General features: G+C 36.4%; 10 protein-coding genes across 10 annotated transcripts; 5 read left to right on the forward strand and 5 right to left on the reverse strand.

The window, feature by feature from the left end:
* Window positions 1–4,059: 4,059 nt before the first annotated feature.
* On the reverse strand, window positions 4,060–4,572 carry B0P05DRAFT_462859 (uncharacterized protein; the record flags this gene model as incomplete). Its single annotated transcript, XM_051574135.1, has 1 exon — window positions 4,060–4,572. A coding segment is annotated over one exon (513 nt), but the record flags the coding sequence as incomplete, so codon positions are not given.
* Window positions 4,573–8,335: 3,763 nt separating this feature from the next.
* On the forward strand, window positions 8,336–10,941 carry B0P05DRAFT_463194 (glycosyltransferase family 20-domain-containing protein; the record flags this gene model as incomplete). The annotated part of the gene is made up of 2 exons (XM_051574153.1): window positions 8,336–8,888; window positions 8,939–10,941. 2 exons carry the CDS (start codon window positions 8,336–8,338, stop codon window positions 10,939–10,941), a joined length of 2,556 nt encoding a protein of 851 aa, XP_051438378.1.
* Window positions 10,942–11,015: 74 nt separating this feature from the next.
* B0P05DRAFT_583798 (translation initiation factor eIF 4e-like domain-containing protein) lies at window positions 11,016–12,893 on the reverse strand (the record flags this gene model as incomplete). Its single annotated transcript, XM_051582287.1, has 4 exons — window positions 11,016–11,094; window positions 11,139–11,970; window positions 12,274–12,540; window positions 12,587–12,893. The coding sequence occupies 4 exons, from the start codon at window positions 12,891–12,893 to the stop codon at window positions 11,016–11,018; spliced, it is 1,485 nt and encodes a 494-aa protein (XP_051438379.1).
* A 723-nt stretch (window positions 12,894–13,616) lies between these two features.
* B0P05DRAFT_526867 (uncharacterized protein) lies at window positions 13,617–14,105 on the forward strand. The gene is made up of 2 exons (XM_051576476.1): window positions 13,617–13,754; window positions 13,804–14,105. Exons 1-2 carry the CDS (start codon window positions 13,712–13,714, stop codon window positions 14,055–14,057), a joined length of 297 nt encoding a protein of 98 aa, XP_051438380.1. The 5' UTR covers window positions 13,617–13,711; the 3' UTR covers window positions 14,058–14,105.
* A 59-nt stretch (window positions 14,106–14,164) lies between these two features.
* On the forward strand, window positions 14,165–14,880 carry B0P05DRAFT_526868 (regulator of volume decrease after cellular swelling-domain-containing protein; the record flags this gene model as incomplete). The annotated part of the gene is made up of 3 exons (XM_051576477.1): window positions 14,165–14,307; window positions 14,353–14,570; window positions 14,617–14,880. 3 exons carry the CDS (start codon window positions 14,165–14,167, stop codon window positions 14,835–14,837), a joined length of 582 nt encoding a protein of 193 aa, XP_051438381.1. The 3' UTR covers window positions 14,838–14,880.
* On the reverse strand, window positions 14,844–16,050 carry B0P05DRAFT_526871 (ankyrin repeat-containing domain protein). Its single transcript, XM_051576478.1, has one exon. It carries the CDS (start codon window positions 15,949–15,951, stop codon window positions 14,869–14,871), a length of 1,083 nt encoding a protein of 360 aa, XP_051438382.1. The 5' UTR covers window positions 15,952–16,050; the 3' UTR covers window positions 14,844–14,868.
* A 2,810-nt stretch (window positions 16,051–18,860) lies between these two features.
* B0P05DRAFT_526873 (uncharacterized protein) lies at window positions 18,861–19,280 on the forward strand. The gene has a single exon (XM_051576479.1). It carries the CDS (start codon window positions 18,880–18,882, stop codon window positions 19,273–19,275), a length of 396 nt encoding a protein of 131 aa, XP_051438383.1. The 5' UTR covers window positions 18,861–18,879; the 3' UTR covers window positions 19,276–19,280.
* Window positions 19,281–19,340: 60 nt separating this feature from the next.
* Window positions 19,341–20,486, reverse strand: B0P05DRAFT_462984 (kinase-like domain-containing protein; the record flags this gene model as incomplete). Its single annotated transcript, XM_051574143.1, has 3 exons — window positions 19,341–19,701; window positions 19,752–20,047; window positions 20,100–20,486. 3 exons carry the CDS (start codon window positions 20,484–20,486, stop codon window positions 19,341–19,343), a joined length of 1,044 nt encoding a protein of 347 aa, XP_051438384.1.
* Window positions 20,487–21,491: 1,005 nt separating this feature from the next.
* Window positions 21,492–22,607, forward strand: B0P05DRAFT_526879 (uncharacterized protein). Its single transcript, XM_051576480.1, has 2 exons — window positions 21,492–21,805; window positions 21,851–22,607. The coding sequence occupies exons 1-2, from the start codon at window positions 21,566–21,568 to the stop codon at window positions 22,574–22,576; spliced, it is 966 nt and encodes a 321-aa protein (XP_051438385.1). The 5' UTR covers window positions 21,492–21,565; the 3' UTR covers window positions 22,577–22,607.
* B0P05DRAFT_526881 (WD40-repeat-containing domain protein) lies at window positions 22,608–24,924 on the reverse strand. The gene is made up of 6 exons (XM_051576481.1): window positions 24,401–24,924; window positions 24,002–24,352; window positions 23,712–23,950; window positions 23,369–23,660; window positions 23,064–23,323; window positions 22,608–23,009 (listed from the first exon to the last, which is right to left on the reverse strand). The coding sequence occupies exons 1-6, from the start codon at window positions 24,788–24,790 to the stop codon at window positions 22,640–22,642; spliced, it is 1,902 nt and encodes a 633-aa protein (XP_051438386.1). The 5' UTR covers window positions 24,791–24,924; the 3' UTR covers window positions 22,608–22,639.
* Window positions 24,925–25,447: the final 523 nt, after the last annotated feature.

Consider the following 25,447-nt stretch of genomic DNA (forward strand, 5'->3'; position numbering starts at 1 on the left):
TTCGTTGAGTGTAATAGATTTCTCTCAAAAAGAAAAAACCATTTTCAAAAATAATAAAAATATTAGCATTTATGCCGACATGCAAGTATGCCATTTGTGTACTCAAAAAAAAAATTTTTGAAAAATAATAAAAATCACTTTTTGAAATGCATCAAAAGTAGAAATTTTTATTTTTTTATATTTTTTATAATTACAGAAAATAATTTTCTGTTTCAAATTAATAAAAAAAAAGACAATTCTTCAATTTTTTAGTTTTAAATAAATAAACGAGTCTGCCAGACGATAATTTTACTGTTTTAGTTCAAAAGACGAATTCCTGTCTGGCAGACTCGTTTATTTATTTAAAACTAAAAAATTGAAGAATTGTCTTTTTTTTTATTAATTTGAAACAGAAAATTATTTTCTGTAATTATAAAAAATATAAAAAAATAAAAATTTCTACTTTTGATGCATTTCAAAAAGTGATTTTTATTATTTTTCAAAAAATTTTTTTTTGAGTACACAAATGGCATACTTGCATGTCGGCATAAATGTTGGCAGACTTTAGAATACGTTTTTTTTTTTTTTTTTTTTTGTAGATCCATTACATTCATGAGAAGTTCCTGACATCTACGGCTCTTATCGTGATTTTTCCTCATGGCTCTAGCTTTAGTTTCTGTATATATATCACAGATTTTAGTGATCTCCTGATTTTCCATATTTTTTATCTATGTTGGTGTTGGCCATACACACCTCACTGTTGACGAGTAGCACAAGTAGTCCCAATTCGTAAGAAAGGCAGCCCAACTGATTCAGTCAATTGTTACTTAATTAGTCTGACGACTTCTTCCAAAAAGAGACTCAAAACATGCATCAAGGAACTTTTCCAAAGCCAAGCGCCGTCCTTAGGCATTGTTCAAGATGGCTTTAGAGAATGCAAAAGTGCCCTTGGCCAAGCTTTTTGTCTTTCAAAGGTTTTTTAATTGTTTCCTCACAAACACACTCAAGGCTATCCGCTTTTTACTTTATTGGAGCGCTGAATGAGCTTCTATACATTCGCTTCTATCCTAAATCACCTCTATATATCATGTCTATTCCTCTTTTCCCCCTGTTCTCATAAGACATTTTCAGCTTAGTATAACTATTCTTATGAATTAATGAGTCCAAACAGTCAAAGGCCACATTGGGCCATGTTTTCAAAAGGGCCTTTTCTATAAAATTAATAAATCAACAAACTTTGAGTATGGATTTAACAAAATCAATACCAATACACAAGTATTCTGTTAGTGTCAACAGAAAAGAATTTCTGGTTAGGAAAAATACAGTGTAACCAATTATGTTTTTTTCCATCGATGGAAAAAATCTTCCATATTCGAATAAAGATTTGGACAAAATTTTCCTTCAATGAGTAAGAAATTCTTCCAATTTGAAGGAAGATTTCTGCATTCAATAAAGAATTTCTTCCATCGCTTAGACTGTAGTATCTTTGATTTGAAAAGAACCAGATTGAATCCAGAAAAAATGATAAGAAATGATCAATCATGAAAAAAATTGATAAAATTTAAAAAAAATGAAAATGTATTTGAATTTTGAAAATTTAAAACGAATATTTTATTATTATTCTTTTCATCCATGCTCATCTATGCTCATATGTGCTCATCTATGTTCATCTATGCTATTAAATGGCATTTGATGATGAGCAATAGGCCTTAAGCGATTTTTAGTCCTAGAACTTTGTATTTGAGGTAGATTTGTTCTTATTTCTAGCATATTATAGTTCCAACTATAATTGCATGTTAGACTTGCATCTCTGTAGTATATCTGATGCTGTGTTTATTGATCTTGTAGATGTATATATTCTCAACAGATTTGATAATCAATAAAATAATCCAAACGGCATATAGTAACAAGAGAAAATGCTCTAGGTCAGGTATATACATGTGCATTAGTGATTGGTTTTTTTCTCAAGACAACATACCATTGACTTCATTGAATCATGCAAATGAAAATTTACCTCTTGGGTTGAATACATATTTTAGTATAGAAAAAGTTAGTAACTAAATTGGAGTTGTAAGTATATGGCAATTTGTATTATGCTCGATACATGTGCCAAAGGCCATCATTCGTATATCGTGCATCATGAATTTAAAGTAAGTTTACCAATATTCTGACAATTTTTATAAGTAAACATTCACTTTTTTTGATTTAGGACGATCAAGTGCCTTTTAAATAGGGTATTTTATTTGAACAAGCAATCTAGTATTACACAATTTGTTCGTGTAGCAGAGACATCAGTCAAAAAATTGCTTCAACAGTGAAGAAGGCAACAATTCATGCATACTTCCTTCTTTTTCCTCGGTATATAAAGGTAGCATAAAGCCTGTTTACACAAGTATAAATACTCCGAATGCCTACAAACCATGTTCACCAACATGTGCGATGTCTTTAAAGTGATTTGAACAAAGAAAAACTGACATATAAAATTTGGTCAAAATGACCTTTCGATCAAAGGGTACTATTTATGAAAATCTTTAAATTGACAACTTTTGATGTTCTTTTTGATATTAATTGACAAAAGTAGGGCCAACAACAAGCTTAAATACTCAAAATGAACTCCAGACGCTGCAGTTATTGGTAAATGTGTTTGCTTGCTAGCTAAACTATGGGAATGATAAGATATGAGTAAAAAACCTTGTAACTGCATCTTTATGCAGTTTTCAGCAAAAGCTTGATTTTTTTAAATGATTTTATTTGCCACACGTATTTTGTAGCACCGTAGGGCTACAAGAAAGAGGTTCGCGAGTATGGTGTCTCTTCTTTGATCGCGATTTCACTCCTCACAATTTAATCCGCTTAAATAGTCCATATATCATTTACACTTCGCCCCCCTCCTTCCCTCTAGCACCGTCCCCTCCGCCGAAGTCGTTATTGGCTGTACCCTCTTGGGTATTTGGCGTGCTCACTAGCGAACGGTTTTCGATAATAGCCGCTTCCTAACCGCTCCCATTTTCCAACCTATTCTCTCTCTTATCCACTCAGCTACGTTCGAATCCTTCGTTAAGAAGGGCATCCCACACTGTTCACTCCCCCCCCCACTGCCTATGTAGAGTTTCGCTCCTCCACCTCTCCCTTACATCACTGCTCGGCAGTTTCAAAACAGAAAAAAAAAACACCAAAAACACAGTCGTGGAATCATGAGATCTTCACTTAATAAACTTGAGCACGTTGCTCCCTATAAAAAAAAATACAAGAGGTGCTCGACAATGATTTATTGAGAAAGTATAAGAGATAAGAAAATCAAAGATGAAACAGGAACTGTGTAAAATAAAAGAAAGAAAACCATGCAAAAAAAAAGGGGGAATAAGAGAGATGAAGGAATCAGTCGAGACAGTTTGTCTCTTCAGCAGCGCGGCGGCCAACTGTCCGGAGGGTTTGATTGAAGGCTATACTGGCAAGAAAAGGTTCCCTTCGATGAATATTAATCCAATGGGTCTTCCAAAGCTCTGAGAGTACAAGAATAAGGAGCGTTTCAACTTCGATGGGACAAGACTTATTGATGTTGATTCTCTCAAAATTCAAGGATTGAAGGGGGGAGGAGATATAGTCAATAGAGATGCCAGGCCAAAGGAATTCATGAATAATAGTGTCCCAAAAAATAAAAGGCAGTTTCAACTTCTTGACAAAAGGAACAAAGTGAGGTAGGAGCAGTAGAAAGCGTCATGCTGAAGAGAAGGGATTTGGTAGGGATTTCACAGTTATCAAACGATAAATGGTGTTATACTGTACGCTGGTAAAAGTCATGCACCAAAAAAGTTTCCAAGCAGAAGGAGAGACAAAGAATTGACCAACAGTCTCATGCAAAGAGGCCTCCACCAACGTGGCTTTAAAGGAGCGTCAAGCATATTGAAATGTATTAAATTTAGGGTTTGTGATTGGTAAGCGCAAGGCATGGATAAAGGAATAAAGGCTAGTAGAGCGCTGAATGGCTGGTAAGTAAACAGAATTGTAAAGGTCAAGGGAAGAAGGAACTAGACACTGTTGAAAAAAGGACTCTAGCTGACATCTACCATCATTTACAGCTCAAAGGAACTTTCGGTTAACAAAGAAAAGATCTCGAGAAAGATTAGCCTCTACAATAGGGCGGAGGAAATGTTCTTGGGGACGGTAGGCGTATAAGGCAGAAACAAGTAGAGACCGTAGTTTCGGAGACAAAGTATAAGATGTGGAAGGGGAGATGACTACAGAGAGAGCTAGCAAAAGACAATCAATCGAGCTAGGCATGTACGTGTAACCATTGCGCGGAATAAGGTCCATAGTACAACAAATCATTGTGGCAGTGTTGGTAGCCATGGATCTAGGGGTAATCATCAGTTTCCAACTTAAGCCAGGAAAAATGCCATGAGTAACAAAGGAGGTGATTACAGTTTTGATGGATTGTAGAATAGCTTTTGTAACAGGTGTTACTCCTAGCAAATACCAGCATTTTGAGAGAATGAGCATATTGGCTACAGTAGCACGTCCTAGTACTGACAAGTTGCGGCTAGCATACGAGTCAGCGACTGCTTTCAAAGATCCAATAAAAGAGGAGAAAAAGGCTGTTCGCTATGTGGAAGATTGAAGCAAAGGGAAACCCAAGTAAATGATAGGATCAGCATCTTTGGAATACCAAATCTTGTTAATTCCAAGGTCTTCTAAGACAAATAATCACTTGTCACTCATATCTCTACCTAAAAGAGAGAGGGCTCAGACTTTGATGTTGATGCGAATTTTGTTTTGCTGGAAAACCAAGGTGTCGTAAGACAAGAGATAGGTATTCTAGGTTAACCCGATCATATGCCTTTTCTTGGTTTAGTAGTAGTCCTAAATCTTGATCATCTTCATTGTAGTTGAAGGCAGCGTTTTCCATCATCATTTGAGTCAACAGACCATGTTCAGCAATGAACCTGCCAGGAATAAATCCTAGTTGGTGGCGATTGATCATAGGAGATACTATCGACATGATGCGCTGGTTAAGGAATCTAATGAAGATTTTGTTGTCTATATTGACCAACTGAATTGATCTATAATTGCTTGCAGATGTCAAATCACCCTTTATTTTGCAAGCAATGACATCAATGATATTAGCCAAGAGTCAGGAAAAAGAGACTGTGACAAAGCATCATTGTATACCTGAAGAATAAGTGGCTTTAGGCAAGGGATACGAAGTACAGTTCCAAGAATTTCATAAGGCAAACTATCACTGCCAGGACTACTTTTTCGAAGAGAGCGTTTGCTTGCTTCCAATATTTCATCCCAAGTGAACGGATAGTGCAGTGTGGATGCTTGTTCAGGAGTAATGTGACGATGAACTGAACTCAGAAGTGACCGTACATCTCTCACCTTGATGCGGTCAGGTTTGTACAAAGTCTTGTAGAAGCCTTGTAGAAGTCAACCATGACAATGGTTATGTCTGCAGTTGTAGAGACTAGTGTCTGTGTTTGTGGGTCGCGAAGTGCAAGAGTCGGTCTCTGAGAAGAACGAATAGTAGCCAATCATTTTAGATAGCCAGCCGATCTTTCTCCTTTTTCACGCCAGACCTTGCCTGCCTTCAACTGATCAATTGCAGCCATCTCTTCTTGTAGTGTATCGAGTAAGGATTCTACTGAAGGTAGCAAGGACGATAAGCGAGCTGTATTTTTATACTCTCGAAGGATTCTGTTTCGTTTAGATTGCAAACGCTTAATGGTTTTAGTTTTCCGATTAAGTGGATCTAACTGAAATCCTCGAGTGTATATTTTGACTTGTGCCTTTAACTAATTCAAATGTTCTGAGCTGAGTTGCCAGACTGTTGATTCAGTAGGTTTTTCTGCTCAGCATACTTTGTTGTATGATCTGCAAGACCCTCTCGAAAGGCATCCAATTTCGCCAAAAATGGATTACCCTTCCAGGATCCCTTTCCCATTGCTACTGAAGAAATCTGATAGTGGATCATCAGTAGAGCATCATCTTTCCAGCTGTACTTTACAAAGGATTGTGGAATAGATTTGATATTTGATGCATGTGGCAACGAACAGAAAATATAATCAATATGGCTACGATTACTAGTGGTGCCAACAAAGGTAGGTAGCAGTTCATGTTTAAAACAGTCATGGTTTAGTGTAGATAATAGATTGGCCCAATCTGCATCTATGTTTGATTGTTTGTGAATACTATAATCGAATCACCAACGATAATGATTGGGATAGTGAAAGAACGTAGTTGAGTCATAATAGCTTGGTGAGCAGCTAAACTCCTAAAGAAGTGGAGTCTACCAGTCCTCTCAACAGGAGCATAAATATTGAGGATGTACATAATTGGTGGAGAAAGATCTTGAGAGCTAGAGACAGAAGCAAGGGTCAATTTATTGTCTGAAGCAGTAATCTCTTCATGTTGTTGTATAGCATAATTTGAATTAAATGATGCAATACCGCAATGTTCAGTCCATATACTAGACTTAACTTGAAGCATAGTATCGAGTATAGATTTGGATTTTAAGGAATTGGCGTGGGTTTCTTGAAAGCAGAATATATCAGATTGAGTCGAGCGTATAAATCGAAAGAATAAGGAACATTTTGTTGAGTCATGTGCTTTGATGAGACCACGACAGTTAAGTATGGCTATCTGTAGTTGTTTTTGAGTCATTTTTAGATTAATGTGGGGTGTAGGTTTCATCTCCTGGAAAATTACCAGAAGGATTGCCTAAACCCATTCTATTCTGTTGCAATGTTTGGTTATTTTGCTTAGTGTTTAACATATGATCTGGTCCCGTTTGTGGATTGTCAGTCAATACAGCTACAACTTCCTCAATGTCATTTTCCTCATCACTTCCATCAATATCAATTTCCATATTATCGTCCTCATTCTTGGATTGTTCATTTTCTTGTTTTGTCGAACTGGATAAAGGCATCTGAGTCTGTTTGTCATTGGCTGAGACAACTGCAGTCTCTTTTGCCTTGTAAGTAATTACTTACTTCTTTGCCATTCAATGTATGAGGTGTATACGAGTAAGGTTTATTATAATACATGACATCTTTGATGTTAACTTCGGTGATGGCAGATTTTCTTCGTTAAAATGCAATTTTGGATTCCATGCTGCCATTGCACGCATAGTTACGCATTGTTTTGGTTGATCAATTCAATATGGTTGTGTATGACCATTTTAATCACAAGCTAAAGGTATGGTGCCCTGACTAATCTTTCTGGTAGCAATTGATGCTCTCAACAATGTTGTAGGTTTGTTGGGACTCTCTTGTGGTACTGCTGCTGGATACTCTTCGTAAGACAATTGATTACTTTCTTCTACCATGTTCTTCCAAGCGAAGCATTCTCAAATCTATCTGTAAGTTCTCAAGACAGTCAAAAATATATGCTCTCTTTAGGGAAAAATAAACACTACTCCAGTCTTTCTCTCTCATAATCCTTCCTTCTCAGTTAAATGTCCCTTTTTTTCTTTCATTATGAATCCAATGAATAAAAATAAAGAAACTGGTTTTCAAAAAAAAAAAAAGAAAACCTTCATTGTCTATTTATATATTCTCTTTGGATCTTTTTTTATCCAGCCTACAAAAACTTCTTTACAAAGAATCAATAATGGTCATGACGAGCGTATATGTTCATAAAGAATAGTATTTGATGATTCAGTCTCCGATAATCTCAGATGATATCATTTTACCGTCATGAAGTTCTAGAAAATTGTAGAAAAAAATGGTGCTATCTTCTATCAATGTTGTAATTCATAATAAGAGCAAGGTGTCTCTTTTTTTCGTAAAATAAATAGCAAATATTTGAACAGACTTACACTCTTTGCTCTAAATTACACGCATGATTATCTTCACAGAATAAATATTCACTACAGTGTAACATGTAGTGACATAATGATGAATTTCTATAATTATGTTGAATGCCTCTCTCTCTCTGTTTCTTTTTTTCTTATCGATGTGTAGATCAAAGAGTGCCTGAATATATGAGTTAGACAGAATGAGTGTGTGTCTATGTCATACAATAAACTGGTAACCAGTCAAGAAATAGATCTAGATAACTATCTTGATGATGACATAATTCGGTCACATGAATCAACGACAGCTATTTCGTGTATTCGTGTGTTTGATCATAAACATGTAGAGAACAAGAAAATGACTCGCCCATAGTAATCAAATAACAGAAAAGAAACACTTTAGAGTCTATTTCATGATTTGTTTTTTCCGATGAACTGACAAGTTATTCGATGTTTCATGCACAATCGTATTTTGTATCGCCGCCATTGAATTCAATGATTATTTATATACATTTTCTCTCTCTCTCTCTTTTTCTTCTTCTTTCTTCTTCTTTATTCCTAAACATGCCCTCTCTTACTGCTGAAAAAGTTGCTGGTTACTTGCCTTTGTCTGGTAAGATGCCTCAAATTTCAGGTCGTATTATCAATGTTACACATCAAATCCCTTATCACATCTCTCGATCTGGTCCTAGTATTCTTGAACAACAAAAGCAAGCTCAACAACAAGCTCAACAACAAGCTCAACGCATGGCTGGTAGAAGAGAAAGCATTGCTGATAATGTAGATGCTGCACCTATCTCCAAAGTGGCTCGTCACCATGTCCGTGGTCGTACTTTACGTGCCAAATTTCGCGCTGCAGAATGGACCATTGTTCAAAACAGAGGTCATGGTGCCTTGAATTCTGGTCTTCAAAGCCTAAGTGAAGAATACCAAACATTGCATATTGGTTGGACAGGTCCTATCAAGGATGAAACCAACAAGAAATTGATTCCCAACGAAGAACTTACAGAAGACGACAAGTCTAAGATTGAAGATTTATTGATGCAAAATGGTAATATCTTGCCTGTCTTTTTAGATAGTAAGGCGCGTGGCCATTATGAAGGTTATTGTAAAGAAGGTAAGGAATGTTGTGATTTTGTCAAGTAGCGACTAAGCCAATTCATGTAGTACTTTGGCCCTTGTTTCATTATTTGGTCTGGACCAATGATGCAGATGGTAGATCTGAAAAGCAATACTGGGAAGACTATGTTGCTGTCAACAGACAATTCGCTGAGATCATTGCTGCTAAATATCGTCCTGGTGATATCATCTTTATTAATGATTACCACTTGCTCTTGGTGCCTGAAATGTTGAGAGAAAAGATCCATGATGCCCCTATCGGTCTCTTCTTGCACGCTACTTTCCCTAGTTCAGAAATCTTTCGTTGTTTGACAACGCGCAAAGAAATTCTTCATGGTTTCTTGGGTGCTAACTTGGTCGGTTTCCAGACTTATTCTTATGCTCGTCATTTTATTGGTTCTTGTACGCGTGTCCTTGGCTGTGAGTCCACCCAGACAGGTGTGAATGTAAATGGTCATATTGTCTCTGTCGGCACTTTCCCTATCGGTGTTGATGCTAAGCGTGTTGATCAATTCCGTCGTGAACCTGCTGTTCCTCTCAAGATGAAAGCCATTCGTGACATGTATGCCGACAAGAAGATCATTATTGGTCGTGACAAATTGGATTCTACCAAGGGTGTACTTCAAAAGCTCCACGCATTCGAAAAGTTCTTGAAGGATTACCCTGAATTCCGTGAGCAAGTGGTCTTGGTCCAAGTCACTACACCCACTTATGGTGATAACTCGAAGCTTGAGACAAAGGTAACTGAACTCGTAAGTCATATCAATGGTGTCTATGGTAATCTTCAACATCAACCTGTTCATCACTACTACCAAGACGTCGATCGTGATGAATACTATGCCTTGCTGTCTGTGGCTGATGTAGGCTTGATTACCAGCTTAAGAGATGGTATGAACACCACCTCGCTCGAATACATTATCTGTCAACAAGAAACCCATGGCCCTTTGATCCTGTCTGAATTCACAGGTACTGCCGGTTCTCTTAGTGCTGCCATGATTGTGAATCCCTTTGACTATGCTGGTGTGGCAAAGGCCATCTATGACGCATTGACCATGAGCCCTGAAGACAAATTGACCCGTCACAAACAATTGTTCAACTACGTGCTCGAACACTCTGCTTCTTATTGGGCCAAATCCTTTGTCAAGCAATTAGTCGAGAGTACCAAGAACTTCTCACTTCAGTCTCAAACAACACCTGCTTTAGATCCTGCTGCCTTTATTCAAAGTTACAAGACGTCCAAGAAGCGTGTCATGTTCTTTGATTACGATGGTACCCTTACTCCTATTGTGTCGGTGCCTACGGATGCCAAGCCCTCTAAAGAAATGCTTCAGTATCTCCAAACACTTTGTGACGATCCTCGTAATGAAGTCTGGGTGATTTCAGGTCGTGATCAAGCCTGTCTTGAAGATTGGTTAGGTGGTATCACTAATCTCGGTCTCAGTGGTGAGCACGGTTGTTTCTTGAAGCCTGCTGGTTCAAACCAATGGACAAATGTATTGGAAGATATTGACATGAGCTGGAAAAAGGATGTGACAGAAATCTTTGACTATTACACAGAACGTACAGAAGGCAGTTTTGTTGAACACAAAAAGTCATCTATTACTTGGCACTACCGTATGGCAGATGAAGAATATGGTCTATTCCAAGCCAAAGAATGTCAAAACCATTTGGAGAACACGATTGTCTCTAAAATGCCTGTTGAAATCTTGGTTGGTAAAAAGAACTTGGAAGTCCGTCCAATGATGATCAATAAGGGTGAAGTGGTGAAGCGCATCTTGAGCTTGAGTCCTCAACCTGATTTCATTGTCTGTGCTGGTGATGATAAGACAGATGAAGACATGTTCCGTACCTTGTCAGCTACTTATTTCGCCAAGTATCAAGATCAAGTAAATGAAGGCAATACATCTACTACATGGGATGATACAAAATCCAATCTTTATTCTATTACTGTGGGTCCTGCCAAGAAGAAAAGTATGGCTAACTGGCAAGTAGAAGCACCTGCTCAAATTATCGAGTTACTTGGTAAAATGGTTGAAGCAGATAAATCGTAAGATAATAAATATAAATAAAATAAAGCCCTGGTGGTATTACAAATTGGTATCAAAAGAAAGAAATAGGTGTTTTGTTAGAGAAAATGCTTTTTATAGCGACTTGAATTGATTTCATGATGACAACTGCTGGACAATAAACTACACAGTTTCTCTCTATATCACATAAGTTCATGAATAATCCAAGCTGACAAACTTACTTGAGTAAAGGCACTTTTTCTTGTGTCATGTATTGGTCAAACCATAACTCAACTCGATCCCCGTGCGCTTTTTTTGAAACAACGACACCGACACAGCCTTCATCATAAAGCTGACCACCCACAAAAGCACAAAGTAGCCATTCAAACAGGTTGTCCAACTGATGAGAAACAATCACTAATCTACCACCACCTTTTGCATTCACAGGGTCTTCCCACATGGGTTGCACACCTTGCACAAAACAATACAGGTTCTGATTGATACTGAATTCGGAAGGCTTTTTGTAGCCTTTTAATGTGCGCCAACAAGAAGAGAATTTCCAGACTGTATCGACCTGCAACATGCACTGTATCGCATTTACATAGTCAGATGTATTTTGACTAAAATAGAACAAACAAGATTTTTGAAGAGGCAAAGAAGGAGGGAACTGTTGTTGGCGTAAATAAGCCATCAGGTATTGAAATCGAGTAGGATTTTCGGCTATTCTGTTAGGATCAGCCCATATAGGTAATGTGTCACAACCATCATGACCTGGGTCATCTTTAGAGTGAGTCTGTGCGTCACCCTGGCATGAGAAATAAGAAGAAATGCTCGATAAACTACTGGTTGTGCTGCCAGAACTAAATCTTCGGATCAATTCCGTTGAATAAGCATCCGATTGAATTGACGTACGTCTCGCATTGTGACTATGAAAAGAGTGTTGTTTATTGTCCATCCAATCGATAAAATCATAGGAACGCGTCAAGCATTCACTCAGTGTGGATACAAATAGCACATTTTCCAATAATGAAAAGTTAAAAGGCACTTTGGAAGTGGTTTCTAACTGACCATTGTCTTGTTTATAAGGTTTGTGGGCTGTTGTTCTTGTTTTTATACAGGATGTTGGAATATGCACACACAGGATATCATGTTTCCTTTTACTTGTACTATGGTTGAATATATTTTGTTCACTTTTTAATTGTTCGATTGAATTGAATTCGATTGGAAGCATATTGAAAGTGAAAGAAAAAAAAAAGAAAAAAAAAAGAGGGAAAATATAAAAATAATAAAAATAAAAAGGGGAGGGGTCATGTGAGTATTTACTATATTGAGTCACCCACTATTTTTTCATTTTATTTTATTTTAGTGAACGTTTACTTGCATGAAATCGTCTAATGATAGCTTGTTTCCTTTGCCTGGACTCTTTAGCTTCTAGTTTAGCATGTTCTTTATGCATTTTGTTTTCTATTGTGTCTAGGAAATTAAGTATATCATTGCTTTCTGGCATATGAAATACAGGCATTGGTTCTTCATAAACATCTTCTATTTCAAACGATACTTGCATCTCTTCTTGTTCTATTTTAGGCTGACCAGGTTCAACAAAGGGCTGCTGATCCATTAAATAATCATTCAGTTCCATATCCACTACTAAAATGTTAATGTCGTCATCCCTTAACTATAATAAACTTACGTTTCTCTTGGTTGTACTCTTCTATTGATTTACCAGAAAAGAAAGGTCGCTCTTCTTGATCTGATAGACCCAACAGAGGTCTATGGAGTGAAAAGAATGCATGGTGAGCTAGTTCAGTTTCTGGAATATTGATAACTGGCATAAAATGTAATTTCTCGGTAGGTGGTTTTTGTTTTTTATCTGCTGTAGCGGTAGTTGTGGTTGTAGCACTTGTTTCTAATTGTACTTTATTGTTACAGGAAGAACTGAACCGAACAAGCTTAGGTGAACGAGTAAGTTGAAACAAGCGTCTGGATGAGAATAACATAGTGTGAAAAAGAAAGATAAAAAGTTGGAGGGGCCCTACTACGGGATACACAAATGTATTTTTGGCTTGAACCAATCATAAGCGAGTTTTTATTTTCTGACTCAATAGAGAGAGAGAGGGGTTAAATTTAAATAGGATGTTCTTGTAAGACCTTTTTGATCATCTCATTTCTAGTCAGGTTTAGCATGATAACATAAACAAAAAAGAAGGACGTTACCTGCTTCTAAAGTTAAACAGTATCTCTTTCAAATGATCATTGTTTTTGATAGGTCGAATATTTTCAATGGCCTCTTTTCTACTTTTGATATAAATACAGCCTGATTGTTTTGAAACTTACAGCAAAGGAGCAGATACGCCTTCAATCGTCAAGTTAAATAAGGCTGCTGTATGTTCAAACTGGTCACTTAAAGGACTTTGTTCCAATACACAATCAGTCACTTGAAAATAAGGACTATAGCTATTTACACCCTTGAGTTGTGTGCCAGGATCGAGGTCGACAAGAATCAGTTTATCTTTAGGTACACTTGGGAAATCTTCTTCTTCAAACACATAGTGAATAATAGGATGCTTATAGGTATTGTGTATCTTATCATGAATGACAACAAACTGGGGTATATCTAGAGGTGAGGTAGAAGAAGAAGAGCTCATAAAGACAAAAAAAAAAAGAAAGAAAGAGAGAGAGAGAAGGGCTGCATTAAATGCATTCACAGGCAATTTCCTTTCATGGAAGTGACTGTCTCGGACTGCCTTTCGATTTTTTTTATAAAAAGAAAAAAAAAGTTTCTTGTCATCCCTCTACCCTTCATCAAGAACGACACATGGCCAAGAGTTTAAGATCAGCAACTAAGAAGAGAACCAGAGGTAAGAAATGGTACGGTATGTATTTCCTAGGTCTTATAGATTCATGTAGCCATCAAGAGAGAACAAGTATTTAAGCCTGTTGAAGATGCTCGTCTCGAACGCTTAGCAAAGGCACAAGCAGAAGCTGCCAAGAAGGAAAGTGTAGGTGATTATATGGAAGCAGAAACAGACAAAAAAGCAGAAGATGCTATGGATTTGGGCGAAAAGAAGAAGATTTCTACAAGTGGACCTCGTAGTAATCGACATGCCAGAAAGTTAAGAGAAAAGAAGAAGAAGGGCAAGAAGTCTGCCATCAAGTTTTAAAAGATATCAATTTTTTTGTATTGTAAATAAACCTGTCATTTCATAAGCATACTATAAAATTCGAGAAAAAAAAATTAATAATTTTCATTTCTTCTTCTTTAAATATCATGACTGTTACTTTACTTAGTCAAGCACCTGATCTTGCTTCCTCAAAGCCTCGCCATATTCAAAAAGACACTCAACTTTTTATTTCTCCTCCTTTAGCAGGTCACCAAGGTCCTATTGTGGGTGACTTGAGTGTGTGTGAAGAGTAAGTCATAAAGACAATACGCGTATATACTGATACCTGTGTTAGACAGTTTTACTTTTATTCACCTTCTGCTCAGTCTGGTATCGCAGTTGAATATCCAGACATTATTATCCATGCTATCTCAAGACAAGATGGTCAACCTAGTATTTACTGTCAATTAGATGCAGGCTTATTCTTTCCTAACCAAACATTACCTGAAGACGAACAAGAAAGAGAAGAAACAGTGACAGAACTCCGTTTAGTACCTCAAGACAGTGGTGCTTGTAAGTCAATATATACCTATTTATATACACTCATATGTTCTATTAGTGGAAGGCATTTATTTGGCCATGTCAGAATGTGCAGCACTTCATCCTGATCATGAATTTATGGCAGAACAAGAAGAAGACAGTGACGGACAAGAGTTTTATGCTGATCCTAGTGACGAAGCAGAATTAAATGAGATGCAACAAGCTGCTCTTCGACACTTGGAATCTGTGTTTGAACCACCAACTATGAATGGACACCATTATGAACAAAATGAACAATGAAGTGTGTAAATAAATAAATAAAAAAAAAAGTTTATTTCTTTTGGTATTTTTTAGTTGCTAATGACTTGAGTGTTTGGACAATCACTGAAGTCAATGGGTCTCGTAAGCCTATGGTAGAAGCCAAGACAAAGGCTTGTTGAATACAACTCTTGGATGTATTTAATGTGAGCAAAAGAGGGATCATATTTAGAAACCCATGATTAGCAGCATATAAAAAGGAGGGGTTATATCCAGAGGATAGACAGGGTTGAGCACCGGCATTGATCAAGGCACGCACCATGTCAATCTTGCGTTGCTGTACTGCTTTTAGCAGGCTATTGTCATCTAAACAGCAGCCATATTGAATCAGTAACTGTAGACATTCGATACGGTTCCATTCAACAGCCAAGGACACTAAGCCTGTCTTTTTTTGATGACCAGAGGAATGCTGAAGTAATAATTCAAGTGTGCTTGAGTAACCAGCAACAATAGCTAGTTCCAGTGTGCTTTTATAGTCAAGTGTGTTCACTGTGTTGATCATGTCTATAGGTGAATTGGACGCCAGTAAGAATTCAACACAGTCATGGTAGCCATAAAGTACAGCTGTGTGAATAGCCAGTCTACCCTCACCACAAAAAAGGTCAAGGCGTGCATGACCCATTTGGTACAGGAGTTGAAGGCATGCCAAGTGATTTGATTGTGTTGCACAATGGACGGCTGTTCTACCTCGGCCATCTAATTTGTTGACATCAATATCAGGGTGCTGCAATAAAAGCTTGACTCCTTGTGTAAATCCCGCCAGACAGGCTTCGTGTAATGCTGTCGTGTGATGAGGTCCGGATGGTAGATTGATATCCAAATGGTTACAATCCATCAATTGTTCTATGGATTCTGCTGAGCGACCTATGCAGGCCCAGCTCAGTAGAGACCGGTAGTGGTGTTGGTCGCATGTGTTGGGTGAGCCTTGTTTTTCAAGGTAGATTCTGAGTGTATCTGAATTAATTGTCCTATGTTTCTTGATGGGTTCTTGCGAGGTTTCGTTTTGAATAAATGAGATTGAATAAGAGCGTTTTCTTGGCGTTGCTTCAATAGGGGAAGAAGGGGGAGAAGGTAAAATTGAATTAGAGTTGGTCATTGTAGTATACTTTTATAAGAAAAGAGAGGAAAGAAGAAAAAGAAAAAACTGTAAGTCTCTTTTTTATTTTATTTTATTTTATATGCGTGTTCACTTTCTTGGCAGAGGTATGAAAAGATCGACAAAACTATTGCTATTTCCTATTTAAATTACAGCGTTTTTTTTTTTCAACTAATCTTCTCTGTCTCTCTCTTGGCAAATATTCAAAAAATGTGCAAACGCATATCACCATCTTTCTTGGCATATCTGCATCTCCTCTTCACCCCTCTATTGACCCCCTTTCTCTTTTATACAACGTTAGTTTCCGTCTATTGGTTTATTTTTTTTTTCACTTTTAATCGCTACTAAACTCTATATTTTGGTAAAGAAGATGTGTAACAAAGAAGAAAAAAACTAGTTTGATCGCCTATTGAATTTTACGGCTTAAACAATGCATGCGGGGGGTTTTTTTTTTAATTAGACCTTGGCTTTTTTGTTACAAGAGAAGCTCTGCTTGTATCACTTTGCTTGTTTCTGGGATAGACGTGAGTATCTCAAAACATTAATGTTAAACTTTTTCTCTTTCTTTCATTCTTTCTTATATGAATCAGACATATTTCATTTTGTTTATTTGATTGAATTTATGTGCACAAAGGTCTTACTTGAAGTAAGCAATGCCTTGTATCATGTGCATGAGTGTGACTGGATGATACCGCGACTTATGAGCCTAAATGATGAATTACAAGGTTAGACTATTGCATAAAGTAGCAAAAAAGCGTATTGCCAAGTGAGTCATTGCCTGTTCAAAATTGTTATATTAAAACCGAACTTGCCAAGCAGAATGGCATATTGTGTGTCAAGACTAAGTAACGTTCGTCTCAAGGCGAAAAAAAAAAAAAAGAAGAACGGATGAAAGAGTTTGGCTTATCCGATGTTTGGTATAAAACTGATCCCAAGTGATCTGTTCTCGTCAAACTTTGTATACAACCCCTCAACCTTTTGATTTTAGACTTCAAATGAAAAATTGTATAATGACAAAACGAATGTTATTGGATAGTTTAGCTAAATGAGCCAAGTTTTTTTCTTTTCTGTATTGCTCTATGAGCCTGAATAATCAATATGGATAACAGTTAAACACTTGAGTTTTTCTTGGTCCTTTGAGCCAGAGTTGGTCTACAATCAAAAGACGATAGAATGGATGAATCATTCAATATGCTCTCGCTTTTAAATACATGAAATTTGCGTTCATAAGGTAATGTGCCAATCATAATTATCGTTAGTTTTTTGTGTGTCTCTCGAAGTTACAGTATCACTAGCCAAACAAGACCCAAACACAAAGATAGCTATCTTTCTTTTAAACACTGTACCCTACTGTTGAGAAGCTTTCTTCTGTTTTCTTCATCTTCGCGACTAATAGGCTTCTTCGCATAGCTAATGATAGTGTATTTTCGGTTTTTTAAATAATTTAAATAGTGATAGTAATAGTAAGTCCAGAATGAATAGTATGCTATTAATGCATACCAAATTCGCTTGTACTGTCTTTGTAATCTCCAGAGCTGAGTATTCAATTAAGTAACATTTAAGGGTTTGAAAATCATTGCAAATCGCATTCAAATACACTAGGCCAGGCTGCTTGCAGTCAGTTTCATAGCAGTCATTGAATGAGCCAAATTCTTTGATCTCTTCTTGCATTTTCTTTGCAAGAGAGCCTATAGCCTGATCGCATGTCACACTCATCTGTTGGAACAAACAAAAAAGGAAATATTCCGTCCACTCCAATGCTCACTTCAAAGAGTGACCATATCTGGGTAAGCATGTTACTTTTGAAAAGGCTGTGGATACAGCCAATTTCATAAAGAAAAAAGAAGATTATTTAGCAAAATTAATTGACTACATTTCATCATTTCTTACATCATAAAGAAACCTTTATTTTATCAAATGCATGGAAATTGAAACAAAAGAGCAAACTGTTTGATCTTGTAGTCAGTTAAACCCGGTTTATAAGCCGGTTTACATTTGAATCATTCCAGTTTACTTCTGATAAACCTGATTTATTTCCTTCATTGAACTTGATGCATCACATGGTTTTTTTTTCTTTCTTTTTTTTTTATAAACAGAGAGAAATTGCAACTAAGAAATACTTCAAAAGCGATGGAGAAGCGTCAATATGACAAGGTAAAATGCCTTAAAATGGCTGAATTACTAGTTGAGTTTTGATTAGGGCAGCCAGAGGTGCTCTTGATTGGTATTTTTTGTTATTTTAGCTCAAAGTAGCTTCGTATTAAACCAAAGTCCTCTTCATCTAAAAAACCTTGTTCAAAGAAAAGAGCTGCATGATCTAAAAAAAACTCCAAGTTACTGCGCTGAGGCTTCATTCTCGCAACAGTCAAATTTTGAGGCACAAAAGAACATATTAAAAATCAAAGCTGATGTTGTTGATTATTTGCTTGCATTACTCTCAGATACCGTTATGGACTAAACTGGATTGGAAGACATTGAGATGTTGGCAAGTGCATATCATGCTTGAAATGCATTTTTCTAAAAGATAAAGTTCGCTCATTCTTAAACAAAGGCATAGCAATACATGAAAAAAGTGTGAAAAAGTAATTAGATGAATACTCTAGTTACATATATGGGTATCATCAAGATGCGTCTGAAGCCTTGCAGCATCAATGAATAGAACTTACTGCATTATTCTGACTTTCAAAAATATTAACTACTATAGAAGTTTTCAAACGGCTCAATACGCTTTTCCCAGTAAGTAATTACTTTCAAAGCTTCCATGCGTGCTTACAGTACTATTATGAATTGATCTATTACATCCTAAACGATTAAAACGTCTCAAAGTACACTAATGCATATACAACCTATCGTTTTATGCTCCGTCTAAAAGACTCAAACTCGATTCAAGTCCGAATGCACGCGTCCATTTTTTTTTCTTTTTCAATCATGTCAAAACAAGAAATTGAACACTTGAAGAACCAACTTGACTTGTTAACAGATGATAATAAAAACTTAGACCATGAAATAGACATGGCAAAGAAACGTCTTGCTTCTGTCATGAGTGAATACCAAGAAAAACAAAAACAAGTCGATAGTTTATCCTCATTCTTAAAAGAGGAAAAAGCCAAGACACAGGAATTGGAAGAAATCAAAGAACAAACAGAGACACTTTTAAGCGCAGTAGAAGAATTAGAAGCCAAGGAGGTGTTGTCAAAAGAAGATATAGAGCAAACATACAAAAAGAGACGTGAGCAACAAGACAAGGAAATAGCTTCAATTAAAGCAGAATTAGAAGAGAAACTCAAGCAAAAACAAGAATTAGAAGATAAAAAACAATCATAAAAATATGTTTATATGTAAATTAAGGAGGGTTATGTACAAAAATAAATTACAGGCGTGTGTGTAGATCAAAAGTCAATAAAACGTCCTTTGTAAGGATCTTTTTGATGAATTTCATCGTATGTCTTGGGTAGTTCTTCATAAGAAGCAAAGTAGTGAGTGTCGCCCTCGTGTTTGATGTGAGGAATGTGAGGTGGTGTTGTTTTCCGTGCCAAGATAGCGTCAAAATCAACAGACTTGAACCATGGATGATTTTTGATATCATTCACGCCATTTTTGAGATTACCAAAACGTTCAGAGGGTTTTGTTTTTAATAAGTTTTCTAATAAATCCCTGGCTTCAGGACTCATGTCTTGGGGATAGTCTACATCGCCTTCTAAAATTTTTTGGTATTGTTCAATAGGATTCTTGGCTGTAAAAGGGGAGTGGCTATAGATAAAATGTTAGTCATATGCTATCTAACATATATGCATGCTTACCCAGTCATCATTTCATAAACAAGCACACCAAGACTCCACCAATCAACAGCTCTTGTATAACCTTGAGAACGAATAATCTCTGGTGCAATGTAATCAGGTGTTCCACACAATGTCCATGTACGATCCTCTAGTATCTTTTTAGCAAACCCAAAATCAGTGATTTTAATATAGCCTTGTTCGTCCAACAAGATATTCTCTGGCTTTAAGTCACGGTACACGATAGATTGGTTATGAAGATATTCAATAGCCAAAATCACTTGCGCAGCATAAAATTTCGTTTCTTCTTCTGTTAATTTCTAAGAAAAAAATAAATAAAACATGTTTGACACAAACAAAAAAAAAAGGTACCTTTTTTTCTCGAATAAGATGAAATAATTCACCACCAGGTATATAGTCCATAACAAGAAACACATGTGTAGAAGTCTGAAATGAACCCCAGTAATTAACCAAGAATGAGTGTGATACTGAGCTAAGGATTTGCTTCTCATTTAGTGCATGTTCTACTTGTCGTTTTGACACCAAATCTTTTTTATCAATGGCTTTGATGGCGTAGTAATGACCATTGGCTTTGCTTTTAGCAAGGTGAACACGGGCAGTTGACCCAGTGCCTACCGTCTTTTTAATACTGAAGTCGCTCAATGACAGACGATCAAATTGTTTTCCTATTTGAGTATAATGAACAGGCGTAAGATAGAAAGACTGGAAAGACGATGTTTCGATATCTCTAGATAACATTGTTGGTGGTGGAAGCGAAGCGTCTAGTAAATATAAATAAACAAAAACTATAATAAACAACAAATATACCTAATTTTATGATGTCTCCTTTCTTTTTTTCAGGTAGTAAATCTGGTGTTACTGGTAAACTTTTGTTATCAAAATCAGCTACACTTGAATGTCTGCTGACAGAAGGTGATAGTGAAGATTCATGTAAAGGTTTTTGAATATCATTTTCATGCTCAAACGAAGGTATAATTTGAACAACTTTTGCGCACATACTATTATTAAGGGAGAAAAAAATATATGAAAAAAAAAAAGATAAAAAAGCAGGAAAAACCAATTCCATTTTAAATAGACGAGTTTTGATTATCCAAAAAAGGACACTTGCCGTTTCTCATTTGTTGGAAAAAGGTTGACAGCCGAAAAAGAAAAAGGAAACAACTCCGAGAATTGTACGTAAACGTTATGCGATTGGTACTTGTTAAAGAACCAGAGAGTATGATATATATTTAGAGTGATGTTGATGCAATATTGCTATATATAAGTGATAAGCAACACTAAAATTGATTTCTATAGATATACATATCAGGTCACTTTTTTTTTATCAATATATATTTTTAAAAAAGCTGCTGACAAGCTGTCAATCGATCAAATTAATCAGTCAAATCGAAACTTAAATTCTTGTGATCAACACCTCATTATCGATAAGCATAGACATAAAAGCAGTTTTCAATTTCAACTCTTGAGACATAATTGCAGATCTCAAATAGCAAATGTATACGCTAATTGTTTACCCTTGTTGTTGTACAATGTCTCTTTTTTTTTTGTGATTCTATACTCCACAATCATATTAAGAACAAAAGTACAAAAAAACAAGCAAAAAAAAAAAAAAAAAAAACTTTTGACTGATATATACACTATTTTTTCACAGACACCCTCTTGTTATTCATTTCTACTTGTTTTTTTTCATCTAAACTTTCTTGTGTTACTTGGTATTCTAAAAATCTTTTTTATCTCTCTCTCTCTCTCTCTATCTCTCTCACACTTCTTTTTTTTTTTCTTTCTTTTTTCTTCTTTTGTGTATTGAAGAAAAAAAAATGTCAAACACGCCATCTGAACACCAAGATGAAGACACAACACAACAAACTCAAGAAGCACCTTTAATTTTACGCGCTCTTGTCTCAACAAAAGAAGCAGGCGTTATTATTGGTAAAGGAGGCAAAAATGTAGCTGAGCTGCGCCAAGTTACAGGTGTAAAAGCAGGCGTATCCAAAGTAGTTCAAGGTGTCCATGACCGTGTCTTGACAGTGAGTGGTACACTTGAAGGGGTTGCCAAGGTAACCAGAGCATATACTATATATGATTGTTATTGAACATGCTAGGCTTATTCACTTATCGCTCGTACCATGATTGAAAATTCGGTTCAGGCACATGAGGATCATCAAGAACAAACCGATACAGACACAGCTATTGCAACAATACGTCTCTTAATCTCACACAATCTAATGGGCACAGTGATTGGTCGACAAGGAGTAAAAATCAAACATATTCAAGATTTGTCGGGTGTGCGTATGACAGCCTCTAAAACATTGTTACCCCAATCTACTGAACGCGTTGTTGAAGTACGCGGTAATGTACACAGTATTCAACAAGCCATGACAGAAATTGGTACCTGTTTGATTGAAGATAAAGATAGAGCCTATGGCACCATTTTATATAATCCAACCAAGGCAGTTGTTGCCAATACAAATAATTTCATGCCACCAAGACACCATCATCACCACCATCACCACCAACAACAACAACATCATAGTGATAATACAGAAAACGTTCGTATACAACACATTTCAATTCCAAGTGATATGGTGGGATGTATTATAGGTAAAGGGGGACAAAAAATTTCAGAGATTCGAAAATTATCTGGCTCGCATATTTCAATTGCCAAAGTGCCTCACGATAATTCAGGTGAACGTATGTTTACCATCCAGGGCACAATGGAATCAAACGAAAAAGCGCTTTATTTGCTATACGGGCAATTGGAAGCTGAAAAAGAACGTCGTCTTCGTGGTGTCGGTTTACAACCTTCTTTTGAAGACTTGGAAAAGTAAATTTGTATATTTTACTGTATCATAATAACACGTCTGTTTATTATCATTAAAAAAGAAAAATAATTACATGAGTGTCTTTACAATTTCGTCTTGTTTGATCTGATAATCTATCCAGCTCATAGAGCGTGTAGAAGACACAGAGACAACCGTGTTTGTATTTGGTATAAACTTTGGGATCAATATCTTAGAGGTAGAAGGTGTGTCCATGGAAAATGATATGTTTCTTGCAACACCTGTGTATCTCAAGTCCCAAAAATTGAGTTTGGAGGATCCTTGTGATCCGCAACATACAGTGTATCCATTCTCATGCATATCTGGTTTAGTAAACCGAGAAAGATTATCTTGCTCAGGTTGACCAAATCGTAATTTGATACCATCAAATCCAGGGCATCTTTGATCGTACATGGAGAACTGTTCTACAGTAGAAGACACACTAGAATCATAAATGAGTTTTTTTTACTCTATGTTTGACTCTTGATGCACTTACGTGATCAGCATAATGTTGGGATTAGCCTTGCTTTGCATGATTTGATTGACTCGCTGACCTAATCTCATTTCTCGGATTGTAGAGTCTGTCTGCATATCAAACAAAATCAGACGCTCATCTGCACCACCTGTGAACAAAGTATTGTGGTATTTGTCATAGCAAAGTGACAAGATGTAGGAAGTGTGTTTGATATTAAGGCGACTGACATCTGCATTTGTAAAATTATCGTGAGGAGATTCTCTCTTTAAACTCCAAACATACTAAAATGATATTAGATCCTTTATGACAATGCCTTCATTTCTTACCACACTTTTATCATAACCGCCTGTCAAGAAACTACATTTCTCCATTGTACGTGTATTATAAGCACCTGTATCCAAGCTCTCAATCACAGAAATACCATTTTCATGAGGACTGTCATCTAAACTTTGAATACGGCCTTCTACATTGGTTTTGCTGGTGTTTCCGATATGTATTAACTTGACAGGTTCTTCTGATTTTTGTGGTGGACAAAATGCTAGTGTGGCAGGTGTTGCCCAACAAATGCCATCAATCCATGTATCATATAAGTGATCTGAACCAATTGTCTTGATTTTTCTATAATGTCATGAATACAAAAAAAAAAAAAGTAAGAGGATATAGACTTACTTTCTTTCTTCTGTATTCCAGAAATGTAACTCACCATCAAGCGAAGTGGTAATCATAAGTTCATGAATGCCTTTTGCTGTGTTTTCGTTTGCAATATTGTACAATAAAGAGCGTGGCTTCTTTTTAAACATGACTTCGCCTTGCTTACGTCTAGGAGTAAAGATATCCATACGATCACTTTTACTGAATTCTACTTCTTTAAACACTTTTCTAATGGGTGTAATCTTGGATGGTGCAGGCTAAGTAAAACAATCAGTAATCTGTATACATATTGAATTTATAGACATTACAAATGGGAATCGAGTAAAGGATTTATTAGATGCTCGTTGCTGTTGTTGTTGTGTTGATGCGACATTGAGTTCGATATCTTCTTCATCACTACTGATGTCAATGTTGTGTTGTTTTTGTTGTTTTTGTTGCTGCTTATTTTTAGAAGTTTCAATAGGCGTTGATCGCTTTGCTGTTTGTGGAGGAAAAACAGGTGTAGAAGATGGAGAAGCTGCTGCTGATTTTGTATTGTCTGCGGTTTGTGTCAAAAGATTGGCATTGTAACTAATAAGTCGGTTGGTCTTTTTGATGGATTTATTCAATTGTTTGAATTTCTCGAGATATTTGTTTTGTTTAGATTGTTGCCTTTCAAGCTATCGTCCCATGTGTCAAACAAAATATCAAAGAAATGTATGTGTTACCTTGAGTAAGAGATGATGCATAGTATGACTGATATGAGCAGTAGACACATTATCTTGTCTAAGCATATTGATTTCAATATCATCATTCTCATCTTCGCTACTGCTACTGCTACTGGTACTGTTACTGCTACTGCTGCTGCTGCTGCTGCTGCTAGTATCAGCATTGTGATTATTATCGTCCATGTCTTCGTCAAGGAGTGCCATTTCCTGTTGACTACGCAATTTTTGTTGATTTTGGTTTCCAAGCCTTGGATCATTTGCAGCATTTGTATGGTGTACAATAGCTTCGTTTGATGTTTGTTGTTGTGTTATGCTCTTTCTACGTCGCTTAGGCTGTTGTTGCTGTTGTCCAGGAAAGGAACCTATGCATACGCATATTAATATTTTCATGTTTACTTTAGCACACTCATACTCAAAGCCTCTTCTACAGGCTCTCTCTTTAGAGTAGAAGCAGAAAATAAAGAACGAGGCAAAAGAGAATCCTGGTTCATACTGGTTACAAACAAAAAAGAAGGAAAAGAAAAAAAACTTTTGTTCATAAAAAATCTTAAGCTTTTGTGACTGATGTTTACCAAAGAAGTGCCTAAGAACAGAAATTACTTAAGGTTGTAACATTACTAATGTCATTAATATCATAATCTAAGGTATTGAATAATTCAAAGGATCTATTAGACAGTTTGGGCAAAATGTGCTTAGATTTCTCTTTTGGGGGGAGATCAAGATTAAATATGGATAAGCTGTGGGTTTCTTTTTAATCGACATTTCTATCATGATTTCTTATCAAGATAGACTTGGAGCGCAACTAGTTTGAGGGAAGTTAATGTTGTAAAGAATTATGGAGAGAATTTGATATATGCTAATGATATAATCAGCGTAGCTTGAGATTGAAGACCAGCTACTTAAATTCAGTTTGAAAACCCAATGCCAAAAAGGCCTTGTGTGTAATCTCCTTTGGGTTGGTCAAAAATTGGTGCGGCTGTTATTGTTGCTCTTGGTGTAAGTTCCTGTAAAGTGATATAAATAGTAATTGTCTCAAGGACTGCTAGT

Source organism: Gilbertella persicaria, assembly GCF_025201335.1.
Source record: "Gilbertella persicaria strain CBS 190.32 chromosome Unknown B0P05scaffold_5, whole genome shotgun sequence".
Classification (NCBI taxonomy): domain Eukaryota; kingdom Fungi; phylum Mucoromycota; class Mucoromycetes; order Mucorales; family Choanephoraceae; genus Gilbertella; species Gilbertella persicaria.

Bases quoted from the DNA above. Each gene is read 5' to 3' on its own strand.
- B0P05DRAFT_526867 (XM_051576476.1), top strand. From the start codon at position 13,712: ATGGCCAAGAGTTTAAGATCAGCAACTAAGAAGAGAACCAGAG. The intron at 13,755-13,803 runs GTAAGAAATGGT...AGATTCATGTAG, and splicing joins AACTAAGAAGAGAACCAGAG to CCATCAAGAGAGAACAAGTA.
- B0P05DRAFT_526873 (XM_051576479.1), top strand. From the start codon at position 18,880: ATGTCAAAACAAGAAATTGAACACTTGAAGAACCAACTTGACTTGTTA.
- B0P05DRAFT_526881 (XM_051576481.1), bottom strand. From the start codon at position 24,790: ATGAAAATATTAATATGCGTATGCATAGGTTCCTTTCCTGGACAACAG. The intron at 23,951-24,001 runs GTAATGTCTATA...TGTTTTACTTAG, and splicing joins CCTTTACTCGATTCCCATTT to CCTGCACCATCCAAGATTAC. The intron at 23,010-23,063 runs GTAAGTGCATCA...TTATGATTCTAG, and splicing joins CCCAACATTATGCTGATCAC to TGTGTCTTCTACTGTAGAAC.
- B0P05DRAFT_526871 (XM_051576478.1), bottom strand. From the start codon at position 15,951: ATGACCAACTCTAATTCAATTTTACCTTCTCCCCCTTCTTCCCCTATT.
- B0P05DRAFT_526879 (XM_051576480.1), top strand. From the start codon at position 21,566: ATGTCAAACACGCCATCTGAACACCAAGATGAAGACACAACACAACAA. The intron at 21,806-21,850 runs GTAACCAGAGCA...TGAACATGCTAG, and splicing joins CACTTGAAGGGGTTGCCAAG to GCTTATTCACTTATCGCTCG.